The 10,464-nt window shown below is 40.6% G+C and overlaps 1 protein-coding gene across 1 annotated transcript in view; it reads right to left on the bottom strand.

Annotated features, from left to right (window-relative positions):
* Positions 1-1,203: 1,203 nt before the first annotated feature.
* rftn2 (raftlin family member 2) overlaps positions 1,204-10,464 on the bottom strand; it is an 84,542-nt gene continuing 75,281 nt past the window's right edge. Inside the window, exons 8-10 of the mRNA XM_085985803.1 lie at positions 9,484-9,587; positions 8,824-8,908; positions 1,204-4,135 (exon numbers count right to left, since the gene is read on the bottom strand). Of these exons, the coding sequence (XP_085841929.1) occupies positions 3,869-4,135; positions 8,824-8,908; positions 9,484-9,587 (456 nt within the window). The 3' untranslated portion in view covers positions 1,204-3,868. The remainder of the gene's footprint in view (positions 4,136-8,823; positions 8,909-9,483; positions 9,588-10,464) is intronic.

Below are 10,464 nucleotides of genomic sequence, written 5' to 3'. Positions count from 1 at the left end.
CCGATTTTAACTTCAGGTGGATTCCCCGCTCAGGGCTGAGTTAAAATTACAGTCGGGTCTCAGTGATGATATCGGGCAGCAACATGCCTATGTAAAGAAGGCTCTGGGCGCCTGTCCTTGCTGCCTGGTCAGGAGAGCAGGTTAAAATTGCAGATGTTACGATTATGATGGCTTTTGGACAGGTAAGAGCCAGGGCGATTTTAACAGCCCACCTGCCAGGTTTCTGCTGAGCGAAGAGGGTTAAAATCGCCCCCAATGTCTAGAATGGCTATTTTTAGAACTCAACAACTACCGTACTATCATATGCAACACCTGCCCTTTTACCTCCTCCCTTCCCACTGTCCAGGGCCCCAAACACTCCTTCCAGGTGAAACAGCGATTTACTTGTACTTCTTTCAATTTAGTATACTATATTCGCTGCTCACGATGTGGTCTCCTCTACATTGGGGAGACCAAACACAGATTGGGAGACCGCTTTGCGGAGCACCTCCGTTCAGTCCATAAGGGTGACCCCGAGCTTCCAGTCGTCGGTCATTTTAATTTTCCGCCCCACTCCCACTCTGACCTCTCTGTCCTCGGCCTCCTTCACTGTTCCAATGAAGCTCAATGTAAGCTCGAAGAACAGCACCTCATCTTTCGATTAGACACTTTACAGCCTTCCAAACTCAACACCGAGTTCCTCAATTTCAGATCATTACCACTATCCCCATTTTTTCAGATAGCAGCTATTGATAATGATTCTGCTGTTGCCATTTACACCTCCTCTAGACCCATCCTTTGTTTCTTTACTTGTCCCATTACCATCCTCCTTTGCCTTGCACCATCATCCCTTTTGCCATTTAATCTGTCCTGGCTTCCACTCTATCATCGGCCTTCCCTTTTGTTCTTTCTTCTCCTCGCCCCTTTCCCTGCCTTTCTACTTGCTTAAAACCTGTTACATCTCTAACTTTTTCCAATTCTGATGAAAGGTCATCGACCTGAAATATGAATTTTGTTTCTCTCTCCACAGATGCTGCCTGGCCTGCTGAGTATTTCCAGCATTTACTGTTTTTATTTCAGATTTCCAGCATCCGCAGTATTTTGCTTTTGTACCATACTATTATGTTGGCAGTGTAAATGGGAATATAAATTATATATTTGATAATTATTCAACAAAGTAGACAAATGCATATTCAGTATTATTTTATGGCTTTCTATTTTCTGATTTACATGTACAAATTGTAAAATGTATATTGAATAGTACCAAGTCATTGTGATGTTTTGCATAACTCTGTGGAGTTTTAATTTTTTTACTTTATCATTTCTACTTAAATAAGTAAATACTTCTATTTAAAAATGTCAGAATATTTATTTGGACTCTGCATACAAGTTATTTGCAGCTTTGCATATGTAAATAGAACACACTGTAAAAATGACAACATGGAAATAACACTGTAAAATGATATAAAATGGAAATAACTGTAAAAATGACATAACATGGAAATGACAGTGTAAAAATTATAACATGGAAATAACACTAAATGACATAACATGGAAATAACACTGTAAAAATGACATAACATGGAAATAACACGGTGTAAAAATGATATAACAAGGAAATAACACGGTGTAAAAATGATATAACAAGGAAATAACACGGTGTAAAAATGACATAACATGGAAGTGACAGTGTAAAAATGATATAACATGGAAATAACACTAAATGACAACATGGAAATAACACTGTAAAAATGACATAGATGGAAATAACACGGTGTAAAAATGATATAACATGGAAATGACACGGTGTAAAAATGACATAACATGGAAATAACACTGTAAAAATGACATAATGTGGAAATAGCAGGGTATAAAAATGACATAATAGGAAAACAATGAATTACATTAAGAAACACCTTAATAGGGCAACTAATATGTCCCTAACAACAACACTGTGAGGAGCTACGGCATAGAATAATAAAAAAAACACTTATGATAATGCTTATAATACAGTCTTAATAACTATGGTCACAACAACACTATAATTTTGGTTCCCAACTGCAAAGTGAATCTTCTACTGTACGCTTCTGTCAAGCAATTGCTTGCGGTTGTCACTCTGCAGTGATGATATCAGAATCACTACTGAGTCTTCTATGTACTGTGGTGTATTACTTTAATTCCATTAAAACCACAATACATATATTAAAAATAATGGCAGGCTGTGATTTAATTGCAGGGCTTTGATCATATCATCTGAACTCCAAGACTAAACTCCAGCTTTATCACTCACTCCCAAATACCCGTAATTTATATTATATGACTTGACATTAGTACATTGTTTCCTTCGTAACACCAAACAAACAATACAACATCAAAGAAGTTTCAGCTTCACCTACTCTCTTCCATTGCAGTCTTTCATACTAACAAAGTGATAAACCCCAATATTCACAAAACCCATTTAACCTCATCTCTAGAGAGTAAGATACAAACAATTAAAAACAGTGCTAATTAACATTTTTACGCTTACACTAAAAATGATTTTTTTGTAATGACTGTAAGGAGTACTTCAAACATTACAAAGATTTTTTTTTATTATTTATGTCGGAGAATTTTGGTAAATTTCTCCATTTTTGTGTACTTTCCTTCATCTGCCTGGCCTGACAGAAAGTTGCCACAGCTGCTGCCAGTGCATCCTGTAACCAACCAGCAGGAGGTGCCAGGGGTTCCCAGGTGTGACTATATCCCCAATTTTTCCTCCTAACTATCTAAGAGACTCTTCAACCAATTAAAAAAAAAAATTAATGTTAATTTACTCGTGGGCATGCAACACGTGGACGGCTCATGTATCATGTAATTAGATTAGATGTGGTACTAAACAATGTGGTTAAACCAGAAGTGACACTGGAATTATTGTCCTGGCTGATACAATGGATCACTATTTCTTGTACACATGTTCTTCTATGTTACACTATGATGACTGACCACTGTGCAGAACCATGAATGAGAGATTCTATTGTGATCCAAAGTGAGTACTCAGTACACAAGTTGATGCAATGGTTCTTTATACATATCAACCATAAGAATTTCATTTATTCCCCTGATGAGCTGAGGAAATTAATAAGTTAATTGAGAGAATTTTGCATTGACACCAGTACCAGACTGATTCTTATTAAATAGCTCTCAGTGCATTACAAGTTAATAATCCCATCAGTATGTTTAGCTGATGCCAAAGGAGCTAAAGGTTATTTTTCTACACTTCATTACCATTTATACATTATTTGGCAGGGTAACTACCACTACTTTGACTGAACAGTGCTTTAGATTCCTTTGGAGAATGCAGAGATAACACTGTTTTGTGTGAACATATTCTTGAACTATACGAATATAAAAAACAATCCTAGAATTATACTAACAGAAATGGCAGGAAAAGAGGTAACATATAATTAAAAAATTAGCACACATAATACAAATAGAAAAAGTAGCAAAAATATCACTTAAAGAATTGTAAAGTGAAATATAAATATCTGTAGGCATCTACACATCCCCTTTCCTGTGAATGGTTTTACTAAATAAGTTGAGAGTGATTTTAAATCAGCAGGTGAAGTTCTTTGCAAGAGCAAATTGTAATAGACAGTTATGCTTTGTTAAAGAGGCCTGGATCTGTGTGCATAGATCCTGAGAGCCTGAAATATTTGTTAATGTGTCTGCTGTAAAATGATAGAAACGTTTTTAAAAAGGCACATTTTCAAATACAGTTTTCTGTTTGAAAACAATTTTTTTCAAACATCCCACAAAGCTATTAGCGATTATCAATCAAAGTACACTCTAGAAATTCTGATTGTCTCTTTATACTGTTATCTTTCGTATGTAATAACAGAACTGTGCAGTGTCATATGCAGGTAACCTGAGGTGCTTCTTCCTCTTGATCCAGCTGCCCATCATCCAAGTCTCTGAAAACACCATCAGTGCTAAGCATCCCTGAAAAGCCTCCATATTGATGGGACGGCTCTTTGATCCAGAAGTTTTTCTCTGAAGTAGTACAAGAATCCACAGCAGACTCTGCTTCTGAAGGCTTATTTTTACCTGTGTTCACACCCACATGTCTGTTCCAGTTTCTGCTTTTTTCATTAGTTTTTGCTTGCCGAGTAGATTTTTTCTGTAAGGGAAGTCTCAATAAAGTGGCTTGTACAAATGGAAAGAATACTGAAAAATGTTTTATTGTGGGCATTTAAACCAAAGGAGACTGAATTCTCATACAATCTTTTGGGAAATCACAAAACTGACCTTTGAAGGTAAATTTTCAACCTAAACACTTTAAGCAGTTTCTCTCCTCGTCCACTGTTAATGTTTACTCAGAGTGGTTAGAATGTGGAACTCATGACCACAGCAAGTGGTTAAGGCAAATAACTTAGATGCTTTCAAAAGGAAACTAGAAGAGTACATGGGAGAAAAAGAAATAGAAACATATGCTGAAAGGCGGAGATGAGGTAGATGGAATGAGAGGAGACTCGTGTGAGTATAAACACCAGCACAGACTAGTTGGGCTGAACGGCCTGTTTCTGTGCTGTATATTCCAGGTAATTCTATCCCTCTCAGCATGCACGGTTTCCAATTCAGAAGGGTAGATAGGTGATCTGTTCCTAAGCTTCTGCCAATATGTAGCTTGATCTGGTTGCAAGGAAGTGCACGTAGGTGGAGTCTACAACACCATTTAACAGGGTATTGAAAAGGATGAATATAAAAGGATACAGGCAAAGGGGAGTAGAATAGAATTACATAGTGAGAGAATGTCGATATGTGAACCATAAGCTTTTGAGAGTTCTGTGTCTGCTTTAAGAAGTGGTATAAAATGGCAGAATGACCAAGACAAGATGATATAACTTTAAGAAATCTTTAAAGGCAATTAAAGTCAATCAGGGACGACTCCTAGCCTGCAAGGATAAAAAGTAGGGAAATAGTTCAGTTGGGGTGATGTTGGAGAGGAAGGAGCTGTGAGTGAGATTCAGAATGGGTGTGCTGGAAAGTAATCCCCGTTACTGTTTTGTTAATCTCTGCACTTAAAGACACAACTGTCGTGGGTGAATTAACCTCACTTGATTTAAACATTAAGCTTTAGTCTACGTGTCTACTTGACCACTGGGTCCTAGGGGCCAAGGCGACAGACCCGCAGCCTATCTGGCCTAGCTTGGTATTGCAAAAGTTGACTCCGGATGACAATGTGGAGGCGTACCTTCTGGCCTTGGAATGATGCGCAGAGCGAGAAAAGGGGCCAAAAGAAGTGGGCAGGGATTGTGGCTCTTTTTGGGTAGGAGACGCCCAAAGGGCAAACTTTGATTTGGAACTGACGAATGCAGCTGATTACCAGACACTGAAGGAGGAAAACCTGGCCCGTTCTGGAGTAACCCCCATGCTGAGAGCTCGACGGTTTCAAGTCTGGCCTAATGAAGTGAGGAAACCTCCCAAGATCACAGATGTGTGACTTGATGCACCTGGCTTGGCGATGGCTGCAGCCTGAGACAAATAACCTGGTGAAGATCATGGAGCTGGTTGTCATCTGCGCTCTACCCCCGAACGTCAAGTCATGGGTCGGGCAAGGCGAGCCAGCAGACACCCAAGAGTTGGTGGCTGTAATCGACATCCGGCAGTGGAGGAACTAGCTCATGATCGATGAGACGTCCCCTCCAGCACCCTAGGGTGCCCTCATAGCCTAAAGAACCGCAAAGATTCCGGTAAAACTGTATGGAGGAAGTGGGATGCTGAAGTGCAGCAAGAAGCTGTGAAAGGATACTGTAACCTCTTTGATAACAAAGTTAAAAATGTTAAATCTGATAAGCTGTTAAAGTGTTATCGTTGTGATGGGCTAGGACATATTGCAAGATGATGTCCTAACATTGGGGAACCTATGGACTGTAGTCTGGGAAACTAGAACCCAGCCCCCAGGGAGGATTATTTGATTGGCATAGTGCAAACCGTGAGTCATGTGGAGGCCACCTATTGTTTTTAAAGCCAATAAAGATAAGGAGGTCACTGTGCTGACTGATTCCGGTAGCGCCGTGACCTTGATAGTCGACAATCTGATCCGACCTTACCAGTTACTGCATGGGTCCAAAACAAGGGTACGGTATTATCTCACTACTACGGTAACTTTGGAATATGATGGGAAAAGTCAGGAGATTACCGCAGGGGTAGTTCCAGGCCTCCCTCAACCAGTGATTCTGGGAGATCAAGGTTCAGAATAGGCCCCTGTCGGACACTGACACTAATGAGGAATTTGTTCAAAATTTTCCCTCCGAGGACCCAAACGTATTTCAGGGGATTGGGAAGAAATGAAAATCTAAACGAGAGCGGAGGTGGTATAAGTCTCAAGGAACTACAGAACAGGTCCCTACAATTTTAGTAGGAGATCAACTCAGGACCTTTTCCACTAGTAGAGCACCTCTGACAGACACAGAGGGAGAAGTTTCCCGAGAGCACCTTCTTAGGAGAAGGGAAGACTCTCTAGAGGAGTTTCACATGAGTATGGCAGATTTTAAACGGCCAATGACCTGGCTTTTCATAACGTGAAAACCAAAGCGGTATCAGTTAATGGACACCAGGTAAAAAGGTAAATTAAAAATAGAAAGAAAAGACTTGCATTTATATAGCGCCTTTCATGACCTCAGGACTTCCCAAAGTGCTTTACAGCCAATGAAGTACTTTTGAAGTGCAGTCATTGTTGTAATGTAGGAAACGCGGCAGCCAATTGCGCACTGCAAGCTCCCACAAACAGTAATGTGATAATGACCAGATAATCTGTTTTTGTGATGCTGATTGAGGCATAAATATTGGCCAGGACACCAGGGATAACTCCCTTGCTCTTCTTCGAAATAGTGCCATGGGATCGTTTACATTCACTTGGTTTCGGGTCTCATTTAAAAAAAGGCGGCACCTCCAACAGTGCAGCACTCCCTCAGTATTGCACTGGAATGTCAGCCTAGATTTTTGTACTCAAGTCTCTGGAGTGGGACTTGAACCCACAACCTTCTGACTTAGAGGCAAGAGTGCTACCCACTGAACCACAGCTGACAACGTCAAAAAGGACTGGGCCTTGCTATATAATTGGGAATGATTTGTTGTATAGGGTGACTAGTAAGGGGTAGAGGTAGAACAACTATTGGTTCCAAAACCCTATTGACGGCTAGTATTAGATCTGGCCCATAAACATTTGTTGGGCGGACATCTCAGGGTAGAAAAATCCCAGGTAAAACTTACGATGATTTTTTTGGCCAGGGATTTATAAAGGAGTTCAATTGTATTGTAATTCCTGTCCAGAATGTCAATTGGCAGAACCTCAACCTCGTCTCTGTGCTCCGTTGGTCCCCCTACCCATAATTGATGTACCCTTCCAAAGAATTGCAATGGACCTGGTGGGGCCTTTGGAAAGGTCTGCCAACAATATATTCTAGTGATAATGGATTTTGCAACCAGGTATCTAGAGGCTATTCCCTTACGGAACATGGCATCAAAAAACATTGCCAAAGAATTGACAAGGGTGTTTTCCAAGGTAGGAATTCCAAAAGAGATTCTGACCGATCAGGGGACTCCATTTAACGTAATAAAATGTCCGAAGGCGCTTCATAGGAGTGTTATCTAAAAAGAAAAATTTGACACCGAGCCCTGTAAGGAGATGTTAGGGCAGATGGCCAAAAGCTTGGTTGAAGAGGTAGGTTTTAAGGAGCGTCTTAAAGGAGGAAAGAGAAGTGGAGAGGCGGAGAGATTTAGGGAGGGAATTCCCGAGCTTAGGACCGAGGCAGCTGAAGGCATGACTGTCAATGGTGGAGCATTTAAAATCGGGATGTTCAAAAGGCCAGAATAGGCGCAGCGTAGAGGTCATGGGGAATTATAGGGCTGGAGAAGATTACAGAGATGGGGGGTGGGGGGGGGTAAGGCCATGGACAGATTTGGAAACAAGGATGAGAATTTTTAAATCAAGGCGTTGCTTAACTGGGAGCCAATGTAGGTCAGCAAGCACAGGGGAGATGGGTGAGCGGGACTTGGTGCGAGTTAGCACACGGAGGGATAAATATTGGCCAGGACACAAGGGTGAATTCCCAACTCCTCTTTGAATAGTGCCATGGGATCTTTTACATCCATAGGCGAAGGCAAAGGGGGCATCAGTTTAACATCTCATCTGAAAGATGGCACCTCTGACTGTGAAGCATTCCCCACTCATCAACCTGGATTATGTGCTCAAGCTTCTGGAGTGTGGCTTGGACCCAGAACAACTGGAACATAGGAACACGAGTAGGCCATTCAGCCCCTTGAACCTGCTCCACACTTCTCCACCCTTTGTGTGACGAAGTGTTTCCTAACTTCTCTCCTGAATGGCCTGGCTCTGATTTTAAGGTTATGTCCCCTTGTCCTAGACTCCCGCACCAGCAGAAAAAGTTTCTCTCTAGCCTATCAATTTATTTCAAAATCCTAAAAACCTCAATCAAATCACCCCTTAACCTTCTATATTCCAGGGAATACAAGCCTAGTTTATGTAATCACTCCTCATAATTTAACCCTTGGAGCCCTGGTAACATTCTGGTGAAAGCATTACATAATACCACGCTCAATTCCTGCACCCCCAGTACACTTCAGTATCTAAGCAATTTATACAAACTCAGGTTGTTTCTCTGAAATTGTAGCTCTGCAGAATTAACATGGAGATGTCCTACTTCATGTTATTGCCATTGGGAAGGTACAGTTCACGTGTGCTGATCAACTATTTTGAAGTATTAAGAAAACGATGACCACAAGAAATAACATTCTACATCGAACATATTGTGGTGTCCTGAAGTTAAATTTAATTTAACCTACCTCTACTGTTTCCAGATGCAGATCAAGGTTGGGTGTGGCAGGTCTCTGTAAGAATATCACCTGTTTTGTTGCTAAATTTCCTTCACTGTAAACATATATGTTATATTGGATAAAGATCTGAATTACTGTAACAACAGCAAATAATCTACCAATAGGCATATTGGATTAAAATATGTACATGTAAATATTTTGCTGTTTTGAGGGGAGGAAGCCCAAAGAAGTTAACTGGTCAAGAACAAGGCAGTTTGACCATACCGCATCAGATCTAAAAGCAGGCCCCTGTGATGGATTGCATCAGTTGTAACAGGTTATTTCCAGTTCAGTTTACCAAGGATTTGCTGACCACTGCTTTGGCAGAGACCTGGGAGGAGTTTGTAAAAAAAACAATCATCCACCACCTCCTGATTTTTCAGAATTGCTGCTACCATGGTCAAGCACTTAATACCCAAGGCCAATGATCCTCTTCCATGCTGAACCTTGGGTATCTCCTGTGAGATTCTCTGATCCTTCCATGAAAATCCCAGAGATTGATGGTTTCAAACCAGTCCTCTGGATGCACACATCTAGATAATCTGAGAGCATTACTATTCTGAAATGTTATTTTAGCATAAAAAATACTTCTACAAGGCATTAAAACAATTGTCTATCAACTTATATTACCTGTCATGGCGAATGATAGGTGTGGCTAGCACACAAGTAACCAGCCATCCAAACTCTGCCAGTGTATGCAGCAAAGGACCATAATCAGTCTTTACTTCACAACCCTATAAGAACAAATAAAGCTATGACTAACAATCAATTATCAAAATAATTCAAAGATAAGTTGAAAAAACATAAAATCATAGAATCTTACAACATAGAAGGAGGCCAATTGGGCCATCGTCCCTGTGCCGGAACTTTGAAAGAGCTCTCCATTAATCCCACTCCCCTGCTCTTTCCCCATAGCTCTGTAATTTTTTTCCTTTTCAAGTATATATCCAATTCCCTTCTGCAAATTACTATTGAATCTCCTCCCATCACCCTTTCAGGCAGTACAGGTCATGACAATTTACTGCGTAAAAAAAATTCTTCTCACCTCCTCTCCGGTTCTTTTGCCAAGTATGTTAAATCTGTGTCCTCTGGTTACTGACCCTCCTGCCAGTGAAAACAGTTTCTCCTTACTTACTCTATCAAAACCCCATATAATTTTAAACACCAATAAAGTAATTAAATTTCCTTCCTAACCAATTTGATGTAAAGGAAGAATTACTTTTGAAGTTGTTATGTAGGAAAATATGGCAGCCAATTTGCACATAGCAAGGTCCCACAAACCAGTTAGTCTGGATTTTTCTTTGATGGTGTTAGTTGAGGGATAAATGTTGGCAAAGACACCAGGAGAACTTCCCTGCTCCTCTCAGAATCGTGCCACAGGATCTTCTACATCCATCTAAACAGGCAGATGGAGTCTCAGTTTGATGTCTCATCCATAAGATGGTGGTGGGGGGGAAATTGGACAAGGGCAGGGATGCAAAACAGGCAGAATCGTAGACCGACCATTACACCACACGCTCGATATTCAGTTTTACTGAAATCAGTGGAAATGAATATCAGACTGGGCGTGTAACAGACGACTGATGTCATACCGCCTGTTTTGTGTCCCCG

The sequence above is a fragment of the Somniosus microcephalus genome, chromosome 4 (genome assembly GCF_052327205.1).
Source record: "Somniosus microcephalus isolate GS21.2 chromosome 4, FLI_Smic_1.0, whole genome shotgun sequence".
In the NCBI taxonomy this organism is placed as follows: Eukaryota; Metazoa; Chordata; class Chondrichthyes; order Squaliformes; family Somniosidae; genus Somniosus; species Somniosus microcephalus.
Note: the sequence above shows the minus strand (reverse complement) of the source record. Positions and strands in the feature narration are given on the sequence as shown.